The 14,700-nt window shown below is 30.9% G+C and overlaps 1 protein-coding gene across 2 annotated transcripts in view; it reads left to right on the top strand.

Moving 5' to 3' along the window:
- Golgin104 (Golgin 104) overlaps positions 1-14,700 on the top strand; it is a 67,496-nt gene that overhangs the window by 3,445 nt on the left and 49,351 nt on the right. For both annotated transcript variants that reach the window (XM_067273341.1, XM_067273340.1), the window contains exon 2: positions 4,231-5,314. In XM_067273341.1, coding sequence (XP_067129442.1) covers positions 4,326-5,314 — 989 coding nt within the window. In that variant the 5' untranslated portion in view covers positions 4,231-4,325. The remainder of the gene's footprint in view (positions 1-4,230; positions 5,315-14,700) is intronic.

Genomic DNA, 14,700 nt, shown 5'->3' with positions numbered 1-14,700 from the left:
TAGTGAATTGTTATATGTAATAAGAAAGTTTCACAAAATCTTTCACTCTTTCTCTAGTCATTTCTTTAATCCATTAGATAGGAGAACAAATGTTTTCAGCCATTTTAAATGCCTTCTTCAGGTTCTATAACATTGGAATGTCAGTAAACAAATATTCAAATGATGTCATTGTTTACGAAGGTTTCTTCTTTCTTATGCCGTCATTGTTTTAAACAAAAGACAGACATGGATAAAATTGAAAAAAAATTAACAAATAGATGTGAAAATGGATAATATAGTAAAATGAGTTAAATGACTTTAAAACAAACAACTGCTGATGTTCAACAAACTGACGTTCTAATGTTATAGAACCTGAAGAAGGACATTTAAAATGGCCAAAAAATTTGTTCTCCTATCTAATTGATTAAAGAAACAACTAGAGAAAGAGTGAAAGGTTTTGTGAAACTTTCTTAAAGAAGTTCTAGCTTTCCATGCATTGTATATATAATAAAGTGAATGAGTATATTATTATTTCTGTTAATCAGGATGCTGAAAGATATAATCTCATAAAAACATTTAATTCATAATTAATAAATAGGTAATACAGTATTAAAGATCTTTCAGGAAAATAATTAATGTGTGATGTTTTAAGTGTCATTAGGAAATCTGTAAGAATTACAATTAATTTTCTTTCTTGTAAATTGAACTAAATGAAATGCTTAAATTTTAATAAGAATTACTTTTATAACTAAATCCTCCTAAATTCCTACTAAATAATTGAAATGTTTTTTTATACTACTACCGTTCCTATCACTACTGTTACTAATTTAAGAAAATTAATTGAAAACTTTTGAGAAAGTTAAACTATTAAAAAAATCTTTTGTAATGTTCAAAGTTGATATTTTTAGTATAATTTCAGATTAATAAACTTCAATATATACACTATTTCTTTTAAAGTACGTAATTTTAAGAAATTCAGATGTCAATTTATAAGTTACCTAATTCAGCATTCAAGTAGTATTAAAACATGTGAAGTGATATACAAACAGATTTGTCATTTTACTATTTAAAAATCCAACATAATTCATTTATAAATTTTATTTGATTGAGAGAATTGAAATTTAACTGTTTTAATCAAAGCAGAACTCATGAATAATGCAAACATAAATAGTTACTAGTGAGTGAATTCTTAGAATAGCTACTGTATTTGTATTATAAAGCTTTTTGCTATTAGTATGATTTTGCCTATTTTGATTATTTATAGCAAAAGCAAATTTTTAGTGGATTATAATTATAATTCATATGTCCAATAATTTTACATTATTATAGCCTATATTACATTAGGTACAGATGTCTAGTTTTTTTTTTTACTATTATTAGATGATGATGTAGTAAATATAAAAAATAGTTTTGCAATTCTAAAGTCCAAAATTAAAACTGGAATAGATAACCTGTAATAAAATGAACACTATAAACAAATTTTTCCAGCAAAAGCAGTTTTTGAAACAAACTTCTTCAGGTTTCAAAGTACAAAATTCTGAAATTCCACATTGTGTTTCAAACATTTGATGACAAATTCTGTTTGAAACCTAAAGCAGGTTTATAGAATAAACTGAAAACATTTGTTCTGCAAACTCCTTTTGCTGGAAATGTGTGTATGGTGTTTTATTCAGGTTTGCAAAGAACAAGTTTACTCAACATTTTTGCAAAATACTTTTCCTAATTTGAACAAAGATGAGGATGATATTAGATTTTAATCATGGTTTGTTAAATATCTAATATAAAATTTAAAAAGAAACTTAATTTTATTGTGAACATTCATAAGTGGTTGGGCTGCAATTTGAAAAAAATTGTAGATCTATAAATTTCCACTGTTGTCTGTCTTTTCTTAATCTCGAGAACAGAGTTAGATAGATGAAATCCAAGACCAGATATGGAAAGCTTAGAGGCAGGAGGTCCCTGATTAACCGTATATGAACTTTTGATACAAACCAGAAGTCATGTTGTTTCAATTTAAAAATTTTCTCTGTAAGGAGTTAGTTGATACATGACACTGTTGCTAACAGGCAAAGTTGATTTACAGGGGTTATTAACAGAATAAATACTATGTACAGGGACAAGAGACTACTAACTTGAGGTGGAGAGCATATATTTTAAATTAAATAAATTTTAAAAATATGATTAAAAATTGCAGTCTGACATTGTGATGATATTGCAATAAATAATTGTGTAAGTCATTTGTTTTTATTACTTTTACAAACTCAGCAAATTTACTATTTTAAAGTTACTAGACAACCAAAGAAGTTGTGTTTATTCTTAATTAGTTTAATTGGCATAAAATATTCATATTAAAATTATTTAATAAAAACTAAAAAAAATTAAAAATAGATTACATTTGTAATCTATTTGTATAACAAAACAGATGTTCATATCGCAAGGTTATTAGTTTGAATTGAAATTATTCATAACTATATTTTGCTATATTTTAAATGGTATCAATTGTTTAAAAATATTTTAAAGTAGATAAACTTTGATATCAAATGATGATAGATATCATTCAGCTATCTTAAATATTATTTGAAATCAGTTGACATCATCTGTTATAGTTTAAATGATATCAATTAATATTTTGATATTTTTACTTTCAAATTTCCAAACTATATATCTACAAAACGTGATATTTAGATAATATAATTATTCAGTAGACCATTGAAGTATCTGTAAGTGAATATTTGATTGAAGTAGTTGATATGTTTTAATGTGTCTCACAGGCCTAAGCAAGATTGAGCACCTTTAGATCAGTAGATGGGATAATTTGTTAAAAAGAAATATTTTAGAGATTTCACTGTTGAGTATATTAGTAAAGAAGGGTAAAGCATAGTCAGTTAAGGACTGGATATTGGCAAACAATATAGCACATGATGTGTTTTTGTTTGAAATGGTTTTGAAGCTATGTCATATTAATCCATTATGTATAGAAATTTTATAAATTTAGAAATTTTTTTGATCAAATTATCTATGTGCAGTTTGAAGGCAAGTTTTTTTAATCAAATGTAATGCCTAGATCTAAGATGGAGTTAATGATTTGTAAGGGATGATAGGGATGATAATAGGTTTTGATGTATAAATTAATGCTTGTAGATGTTCTGATGAGACCATAAATCATGACTTAGTTTTTCCTGGTATTTATCAAAAGGTTTAAAGATTTGAATGATTTATTAAGTCTAAGAATGTCATTTTGTAACATTGTCTGGCAATGATTAGTAATTTTAATGTTATTGTCTTGAAAGCTATAAGTTTATATTAATTCTCATCATCATTTAATAACTCTCAGAGAACTGTTTAGATGAAAACTGTTTATTATACCATATTTAGTTTCTACAATGAACAGAAGCTGAGTGATAAATTCTTGGGTCTGTGTCATTAGAACCAATATCAATAGTTTTTATTTAATTAATTTTAAGTTAATTTTGGCATTTATTATTATTTATTTCCGTTATGAACACTATCAACTGTATTCAGAAAACACTTAACTATATAAAATTCTTATTAATATTCTCTTGCATCTATCAATATGTCTTTTGAGTACATTTTATTTCTCATCAGTTGACACAGAAAGATAAATTTGTCATTTTACCATAGTGTTTAAATTTACTAAATTCATTAATTTCACACACACCTGTAAGATGATGTACAAGATCTCAAAATATAGACCCAAAATAATATAATCATAAAAGGAAGCAGTGGCCAGGAACATTTATGTTGTTATGAAACTTTAAAATCCTTTACAATAAACTGTTGGCACTGAATACAAAATTGTCAGTAACATTTTCTAAATTCATTAAGTTTAACAAATTTAAGATACTTGTGAAGCAATGTATAAAATCTTAAAATACAACATTCATATTATTCAAAATCTCTTCCTTGCTATGACATTATAATTTAAAACTTCATTTCCATTATAATTATAATTGGACATTTTGAATTATGAAGTTTTAGAAGTATAAAGAATATTGTTGTGCAGAACACACTTCTATAGCAAACATGTTCAGAAAGTTTTTTTTTAAATTTGTCTTCTGTTGTTTATTGTATTTAAATAAATAGTATATTTATTAAAAATTCATCCATATAATTGCAAAATTTGTTAATAATTATATTTTAAATAATAGTTATAAAATTATTTCATAAAATAATTTTGTAATGATTTAAATAATTTTTTTAAATTTAAATTTCTTTATATTTTTCTTTCAGGCTGATGCTTATTTGTGAAAATATTTTTTAATTGTGATAAATGATATATGGATAAAAACTTGGCAGTGCCTTTTTACCAAATAGCATAATGTGAAATGGAATCTGAGATTCTTAGTAGTAATGAAGAAGTTAAGGTTGTACCTAATAAGATATCTGAAGAGATAAAGGAATTGGGTGATATGACTGAAACCAAAAGAACTAGTAAACTAAATGATACTAATAAAGATATAACTGAATGTAATTTATTAGAAGAAACTAACAGTAATAAATTAAAAACAAAATCATGGGAACAGTTAAAATTTAATGGAGTGGAAAATATTCAAAATCTTCAGTTTTCTTCACAAGGACAGTTAACATATCATAAATTTCATTTAGCTGCTAGTGATTCTTTGCTTAATCAAACAGTTCAAGAATCTACTAATCAAAAAGAAATCAAACATAGTTTGTCTGCATCTAATTTAAATATTAATGTGGCTAACATTCCTACTAAGTTGCATAAAGACAATAAAAGTATTAATTTATCATTAAATAATTCTGAGCATCATTCATTTGCAAATGACTTTAACATAGCTGAAACATTTGATGATAATCAGTTAGAGAGGATTTCACTTAAAACATCTCTATGCCATCAAGAGAATGTAGGTGTACATAATAAACAAACACAAAAATATTCTTGTAATCCTTCAGAAAATAGTTCTTTTGACAAATTAGGAAATGACAACTTAATTGAAAAAAATGCTATGAATTCAGATAAAGCAATCATTTCTAGTGAAATAGATTTTATTATTCAAGATAAGCATAATAATGAAAATGAAAGTAAACAAGATTCTATTCATAATCAAGCAGATTCTGTTAACATTTTGAAAGAAAGAAGTTCTGATGGCATTTCAATGTGTTCATCACAAAGTAGAGAGAGTGAAGATGAAAGTGATGCCTTATTGTCTGAACTAGAATGTGAATTAGAGAGTGGAAATGAAGAAATTAGTGGTGTCTCTTGTACTCAGTTAAATGGAATTAAAGCAAACCTTTTACATCAATCAAAATATACAAAATCTCTGATGCAAAAGTTTAAAAATCATCCAAGGTAATAATAATGTTTTTATGTAATGCTTTATGATTATATAATTAATTAATTTATTTGATTATTAGAATTAATTTTTTTAAATAAATTATACTAACTATACAAATTTGATAATATTACATAAGAAAATGATGATATGAATAAACTAAGAACTTACAATACACTTTAGAATTTATAAGATATGATTAAAATAAATTTCATTATTTATAATTTCTCATTAATAAAATAAAGTTCTTCCATTATTTGAAATTAGATTATATTTGTATTATTTAACTTATTTGTGTATCAATTATTTTTTTTTAATTTATTTCAAATAACAATTTTCCAACAACAACTTTATTAAGATCTAATAAATAGAAATGTCTATGCTTGATTAGTGTTTTAACCAATCTGGAAAGCATGAAACAAAGCCTAATAAATTTCATTGTCAAACTAGTAAAATTTGTTTGTATTTTTTGCCATCTGATTCAGCACCAGAATAATACATTCTACTGATTAATAAAACTTTCAATTTAATCAATAAAATCAATTAATCAATATATATAATTATAATGGGTGATCGGTTAACGAACATAATCCATTCCAAGACCATGTTTGCTACCTGAATTGTTTGTTAACCAATTATTGATTTACCAAAGATTTTTATGGTAATTTGATTAATTCGAGAGATCCTAGAAAATAAAAAATTAATTTATATACAGTAGAGCATCGATTATCCGACTCAATTGGGGACTGAGGTAGGTCGGATAACTGAAAAAATGGATAACCGAAAAGTACGAAAAAATACATTATTAGTATAGTGTATTAGTATATCCCATGTAATAAGCATATTAGTATATCGCTATTATCCTACTTCGTGTTGAATTTTCATCGATGCTAAGCCTAACAAAATTTTTTTTAAATAATAATAATCGTTAAATTATTTCTTTATTTTGTACAAAATAAATACAGAAATAAAGAAAAAAATAGAAAATTAAGCCTGGTTTAAATACTGGCTTCCCTTTCATGGTCAAGCTGGTGTTTCCAGCTAAAACACGCAAAAATTTAACAAAAATAATATTAAAGTAGCCAAGACATAGCCAAATATTGTAGCGCCACATCACTAGCATACATTTGAATTTGCCGACTAGAACATGGTCGGTTAACCGATGTGACGGTTGATTGGGGATCAGATAATCGATGCTCTACTGTACTTCCTTACTATGTTTATTTACATGTACTAACAAACTAAAAGCAATCTCTCCATTTTTTTATGGATGGCACATCTTTGTTTCTTAGATATGATTTTCATTACTTCTTTATCTGCTTGAGTCTTTTTGATTATATCTTTCTTAGCTAAGATTGTGCTTATGGTAGTCCTGTTGAAGCCATTGTAAAGTTTGCACGAAATTAATATTCACCACAAAGGCAGACAGGATACAGAAATAATAATAATTTGATGTATTTTCATAAGTAAATAATTTCGCATTGTTTTATTTATACAGATTCTTAATTGGGGATTCCAACATCACAGAACAATACAATAGTATACTAAATTACAGCTAGAACAATAGTTCGTTATATCTAAATTGCATGTACAGTACAGATCCCGATCACGACAATATGAAACCTGAAACCTTAAAACTAATCTTATATACTAATATCTTCCATTCCAAACCTAATAACCGGTGCAAAACAATTATATTCTGGCTAACGTTTTCGGTCCCTCCACTGAGACCTTCCTCAAGCCTATATTTCTTCTTAAACGATCTTTTTCAAAACGATTTTCGAACAATCGAACCTTAAAAATTTTCCATTATGCACGTGCCACCCGATTAAATCGAAAAAATCGAACAATTCTGATTCAAAGCGTTGAAAAACTTCCGTAAATCTTCCAAATCTTAACGCTTTAATCGTATAACCAATCCTATGCTAATTAAGATCGCTCCATCATTCCTCTAAAAGACCGGTGGTGGATAAAGCAGCGGCACCCACTCAGAAGATAGAGACGGCTATGCATAACCTTCTTACACCCCATTTAAAAGGATACCAGTATGCAGTAACAAGCGCGGCCGAATCAGTGGAGGAGATCAAGGGGGTAAACAGTCCAGAACACATCTCAGTATTGGATCTCCATGCGCTTTACCCTTCCATTGAATTTCCACCGTGTTTTTGTGCTGTTAGGGACTTTTTACTCCAGCAAGAGAATGGTGGAGAATTGCACGATCAAGTGTTGGAGCTACTGCATTTAATCTGCTATGGATCGTTGTTTCAATTCGGAGGAACCACGTACGCACAAGGGAAGGGAGTACCCATGGGCAGCGCCGTATCAGGTGACATTTGTGAATTGGTCGTGAGAAAGTTGGAGGAGGCAGTAATTCCAAGGTTCAGCAAAAGCATCCTGTTATATAGAAGGTATGTGGATGACGTCTTAATATTATGGAGGAAAGATGCGGACGTCAGTTCATTCCTACAACAGATGAATGACAATAGGTATGGCCTTACGATAGAGTTGGAACAACACAGCAATAAAGCAGTGCATTTTCTGGACATAGACATTCAAATAACGAGTAACGGGTTGCACACGAAAGTATACAGGAAGACCACAGGTAGTGCGAATTATATAACAGCGGATTCATGTGACCCATTTCTGTATAAAAGAGCGGCATTCAGGTCCATGGTAAAAGGGCGCACACACATAGCACCTCCCAAGAAGCTGTACGGAAGGAAATTGAATATCTGAGTGAAGTGGCAAAAAGGCATGGCTACGGCAGGTTGGTACCACAGCTAGAAAATGATTACGTAAATGCCAGCAATCGGAATCCACCTGAGAATAGGAATAAGGAAAAGAATATCGTACCAATTTCGTACAACCCATGCTTGGAACAGTTATATAGAAGGATTGCGAAAAGGCAAGGGTTAGGCATAGCATACAGGAGATGCCCCTCTATGATGCAAATACTAAGGAATGACAAGGATAGACCGGATAAGGACAAACTGCCGGGGGTATACGCTATTCCATTAGCCGATAATCGATGTAATAGAGAATTGGTATACATCGGATCCACCAAAAGGGCTATGGAAGTTCAAATAAGAGAACACCAGAAGGACGTTGAGAATGGGAGAAATACCACCTCCTTGACGGTTTATGCATCGGATCCGGAAATCATCCCGGACTTTAAAGCTGCAAAATTGCTGGCCACCACCATTCATACGGAGCATATTAGATGGTTGGAACAGATAGAAATTTGTAAAGCGTTCCAGTCGTCACTGCCAATAAACGCAAAAGATGAAATGAAGTTATCGATGGCTTGGCAGGCCCTGTTGCAAAAAGACGAGACGGAATAAATGAATGAATGGGAAGTTTAACGAAGTAAGGGAGGGGCAGTTTGGTGAAAGTGATAAAATGTTAGAAAAAGAATGTATATGGCATCGTAATAAAAGGGATGGCAAGATACTTTTAGAGGAATGATGGAGCGATCTTAATTAGCATAGGATTGGTTATACGATTAAAGCGTTAGGATTTGGAAGATTTACGGAAGTTTTTCAACGCTTTGAATCAGAATTGTTCGATTTTTTCGATTTAATCGGGTGGCACGTGCATAACAGAAAATTTTAAGGTTCGATTGTTCGAAAATCGTTTTGAAAAAGATCGTTTAAGAAGAAATATAGGCTTGAGGAAGGTCTCAGTGGAGGGACCGAAAACGTTAGCCAGAATATAATTGTTTTGCATCGGTTATTAGGTTTGGAATGGAAGATATGCTTATAGTCCGGTGTTTTTAGAGGAGTTTTATTACTTATATACTAAATTAATACTAATGAAAGAAAAGGATAGAGATAAGAGGACAGATGAAAGAATATATATAATAGGAATAAGAATACCCAGGGTTTTCAGTACGTTGAACTATGCACATGGTTGGGTGGGATACCACAAGTTATTTTCATAAAAGTGGCTCGTTGTCATCTTCTTCAACACTTAGGGTTTTTTTCTTCTTCCACTTTCGTCAATACTTATTCTTAACATAGGATCCTTTTTCTTGACTTATTTCTGATATTTCTGGTCGTTGCTAATGTGACTTGGAGTGTTCTCACCACATCTGTACACTTCGAGGTCTGGCCAAAGAATGACCTGTCCGTTGTCTTTTTGTCCTCAGGGTCCTGTTCACTTCTTTGTTCCTCACATTTCTTGGAACTGGTCGTCCCACCAAAGGGACGGGGATTAGATAGGAAAGTTCTAGAAGGAAATAGAACAATAGAACAAAGATAGAAGGAAGAACTAAACTAAGCTTAAATTAATATTTACAAAAAATATAGCGTACAGCCACACCATACTGCCTGGCAACATCAGACATATTCCCACTCTCTACCTTGGCTATTATCTTTTGCTTAGTTTCTGTAGTGAACACAATTTTTGACACTCAACTCTTTTTAGGCCCCATAATATTATCATATAGGCTCTCACTTAAAAACAAAATTTCCAGCAAAACACCCAAATTCAACATTTGAACGTTTTCAGCCTAGTGCCATTGCTAGGCTAGTGCGTGCAAACCTACCAACATGACTTTGTAGTTTTATTATATGTGAGGCTTCAGCAAGTTGACATTGCGTATCTACTATGTACTGCTGTAACAGATGGACGTAGGTGGTCCTTTTCATGATCACAACCGCCTTGCTTTTATCTGTCTTGACCAATGTGATGTCCTGGGATCTGAGCCAATTATTATACCCTATAAATTTAAATTACATGTAGAACGTGACTACATTCTATAAATTGAACAGTTATTTTCATTTGACTTTTCATGAAGAAGGCTGATGAAGGAGTTGCAAAAAACATTCGAATGTTGAATTTGGGTGTTTTGCTAGAAATTTTGTGTTTTAAGTGAGAGTCTATATATATATTGTTCCAGTTTATTATTGTGATTTTTATGTATAATATTATGAGTTTTCTTAAATATAAAGTTCAGAAAAGCACTTACAAAAAATCAGAGAATAGAAATCAACACTTGCGTCCTGTGATTGATAAAGCCAGATCCCCAATGTTTTTACTGGAAGATCGGATCCATCATGTGTTAAAGCACCACCTTCAATCATATACGTATAATGATCTCCGATTCAGGCACACTTTTATTCGAACTTGCTGCTATTAATTTAAGTGGGAATGAATATCTTACTGTGTTCAATTTTGTATCCATGTTTCCATTTATTCATTTAGAACCATGTTTTTGTGCTTTAAGAGATTTCTTTCTAAGCACTACCCTTGATGCTCAATCTTTCCACTCTCAGATATTAGACCTAGCATATCTGTTATGCTATTCTTCATGTTTTTACTGTGATGAGTGTACCTACATGCAAAAGAGAGGGGTACCTATAGGTAGCCCCATTTCAAGTGATCTTTGTGAACTGGTTTTGGTTGTACGACAATTGGAGGAACGGTTCTTAGTAAACTTTAAACATAATATCCTCACTTATACCCGATACATTGATGACATTTTGATTATATGGGGAAATAGACCAGATGTTGGGGATGTGTTAAAAGTGTTCAATAATAACTGCGGATTAACACTAAAATTAGATCAAGAAAGCCACACAGACATTAATTTCTTGGACATCAAGATTCAGGTAGCGGATAATAAGTTCAAAACCACAGTGTATTGCAAACCGACTTACATCCCCCTATTTATACTGGCCAACTCTGCTGACCCTTGGTCATATAAGATGTTTGCATTCTGTGCACTTGTGGCTAGAGCCCACTCATATTGTACACAGCTCTCAGATACTAACAATGAGTTAGAACAACTGAAACATATTGCATCCAAGCATGAGTACAGCCACTCATTTATCAACATTATAACGTCCACATATCAGGCTAGGTCAATCAACACCAATACTAATGTTAACGACACAGAAGAAAAACAGGTAGTCCTAAGTTACAAACCATCCCTCCATCACATATACAGTTAGGATTGCCAAGGATTTAAACATACTTATGGCATACAAAAGGAAACCCACCATGTTCTGCCTTTTATCTAACGTGAAGGATGACAATGAGGACGCAAGAGTACCTAGAGTTTACTGCATCCCACTACAGGATGATAGGTTCAACAGAACACTAATGTACATTGGTTCCACATACATATCATTACAAACCTAGTTATGAAATCACAAGTATGACATAGCAAAAGGAAATATCAGTATGGCTCTGGTCCGGTATGCCACTAATCCAAGAATTTCCCCTCTTATGGGACGAGGCTACCTTAATACACAGAGTATTCGACAGACAACACATCAGAACATTCAAGGCCGCAGAAATCTACAGGGCTGACAGAAGAGGAGTGTGCATCAACAAGGATTACATTCCTGTACCAAATGCATGGAAGTATTATTTAGACTCTTAAAGGAATATATGTTGCTTACTATATGTCACAGCCATTGTTCGAACTGATTTTTAAAAAAATTTTTTAATTACATGTAGAATGCGGCTACATTCTATAAATAAAACAGTTATTTCCATTTGACTTTTCATGAAGAAGGCTGATAAAGGAGTGGCCAAAAACATTCAAATGTTAAATTTGGGTGTTTTGCTAGAAATTTTGTGTTTAGGTGAGAGTATATATATATACACACACACACAAGTCAAGTCCACATAAGTCGACACCCGGATAACTCGACACCGACACCATCCGTTAAGTAGTCACTTTTCTGTTGTCCCGGTCGACTTACATAGGCATTAATGTTAAAAAACTCTGGTTTACACTGTTTAACTCGTCACCACTGGATAAGTCAACATATTTTTGCTGTCCCACACACTGATAAGTCGTCACCCCTCCTGAAAAAATGAATTCACTCCTCACGTGTGGTGCGAACTCATTTTTTTCAGGAGGGAAGTCAATTTATTTATTAATAATTGATTTATTAATATATATATATATACATATTAATAAAAATGCCTTAACATTTTATGTATTTTTATTTATAAAATAATAACAGATAAACAAAAAGAAAATATACAATCTACATCAATGTCACACCAGAATCCAATTTTGTATTTTTTCACGCTAGAAGCATTAAGTATCCTTAGACGTTACTTGCCAACAATTGACAATTGTGAAGATGATGTTTTAAAGGCGTTCATGATCGTTGAAAAAGAAAGTCGAGACAGTTAAGTGCTCAAAACAAACAACACTAAACGAATTTTTCAGTGTTTCATCTACAGAGTAATTGTAAATGGAGGACACAATGTATTGTAAGCCTATACTACTGTATAACGCACTACTGTATTTTCCTAATTGTAGTTTTGTGTTTTTTTTTTCAACTTCACTTTAGTCGTCACATCGGATAACTTGACACATTTTCACTTCCCCTTGGGGTGTCCACTTATGCGGAGTCGACTGTATATACATTACTATATATATATATATATATATATATATATAGTTCCAGTTTATTATTATGGTTTTTATGTATAATATTATCAGTTTTCTTAAATTAAAAAGTTCAGAAAATCACTTACAAAAATTCAGAGAATAGAAATTAACTAGTGCAAAAAAAGGTTATATATACAACTGTGAAAGTCTTCCATAAATCATTAATAGATGCCATTAAAATATACTTTTACAAATGTTAAATGCAGCTTTGCTTCTTCTTGTGTTTGTTCCATGAGGTATTCGTTATCCGAATATGTATTTGTTGTCCGAACATAAAAATCTTTCACAAAAATGTTCGTTGTCTGATTTGTTTGCAGTCCAAACTGTTTGTTAACTGATCTCCACTGTATTGTACTTATTATGTTACTGTTTGAAAAAGGGGAAAAAGTCACAAAAAAATACTTTGATGATCCAAAAAAGTATTTTAGTAATCTATTTTTCTTTTTCTGATTTACTTTTCTAAGCATACTGTATTTGTGACATTTTTTCCTAAAAAATATTGTAATAATATTTTGTTTTACTAAAAAATAATAATACAGTGCATAGTTATTACAGTTATAGTTTATTTAATAGAAGTTTATTTTGAATCTCAATCCACAAGTCTAGTGTTGGATATGATGCTTATCTCATATTCTGTTGTCTGTGCATTCACCAAGCAATGTATGTTCTCCTAGTTCTTGTATGTTTCTTCCTAGTCCTAGTATGTTTAGTACTGTCTGAGACAGTACTAAAGAACTACCCTTTGTTTGTGCTAAATGAGTAAGCTTACAAGTTGTTGTCTTATTACTTTTTAAAACATCTCTCTTTTTCAGTGTTGTATCTCATTTTGGTTACATAGCAAAACAATTTTTTTTCCTAGTTTAAAATGTCTGCCCAGTCTCATTTTAACACATCTAAAGAGAAATTCTAAGACAAGAGGATAGTGAAAATGATGAAAATTATTTAAATGACTGAAATGCAATATTATTCAATGACAACTGTGGTGGTGGTGATGATGATGATATTGTTACCAGGAGATTTAAGGAATTTAGGATTTAGGAAGATATTTCTGATTATATAGCATTTTTTTATAAGAGGGGGAAAAAGAAAAACATTATTTTTATATTTTATTGATTGTTTTCCATTACATCAGATAGATATTTTTGTGATTACTTTTTGTTTTCATTGTGATAAAAATAATTTAAATTACATTTTAACTTTTATATTTGATGTTTGATGATCTGATGTTGATGTTTAAGTAATGAAATTTGTTCTAATGGAATGAGACAAAAAATCCGGACTGAGTTTAAAGCATTATAATCTTTGAACTCAAAATGATAATTTTAAAATTTTTGCATCAAAAATTACAACATTATATATGTTCAATTACAACACATGAAATTTTCAAACATTCATGAGTCAGTTCAGAAAAAATGGCTTCAAGAAAGGAGATATTAATTAAGAAAGTATTGTGACAAAAGTTTGACAACAAAGAAGTAGTCAAGCGGAGGCAGCTGAAAGGTTCAATTGTCATTGAACATATGTAGTTAAGACATTTAAGAGGATGGGCATGAAGAAGAGGACCCCAGAGTACACTGAACTGCTGAAAAAAACTACTGAACTGTGAATCCAATGCAGATGGCTTATAAGAAATTTTAGAAATAAAATGACCTAAAAGAAATGTTATACTTCCAAAATTTCTTATGACCAGTTGTTGGCCCAAAAGGCATTTCCTGGCAGGCATGCGTATGACCTAACTCAGGATTATGTTGACAAAACTGCATCAAACTACTGGCTGACTAGGGCTGTCTGTTTGGAGAGACTGAGGGATTTATGGTTGCCATTCAAGATCAAGTCATAAATACTAAAAACTATAGAAAACACATTCTGGGAGATACATCACTCACAAATGACTTGCAGAAAATACCACATTCTGCCAGAAACAATACAACATATAATTTCTGGTTGCAACTTCTTATCACAGATAGACTATTTTCATAGGCATAA

Source organism: Centruroides vittatus, unplaced genomic scaffold (genome assembly GCF_030686945.1).
Source record: "Centruroides vittatus isolate TY-2023 unplaced genomic scaffold, ASM3068694v2 contig_474, whole genome shotgun sequence".
NCBI classification, from domain to species: Eukaryota; Metazoa; Arthropoda; class Arachnida; order Scorpiones; family Buthidae; genus Centruroides; species Centruroides vittatus.
This window is presented reverse-complemented; position numbering and strand designations above follow the sequence as displayed.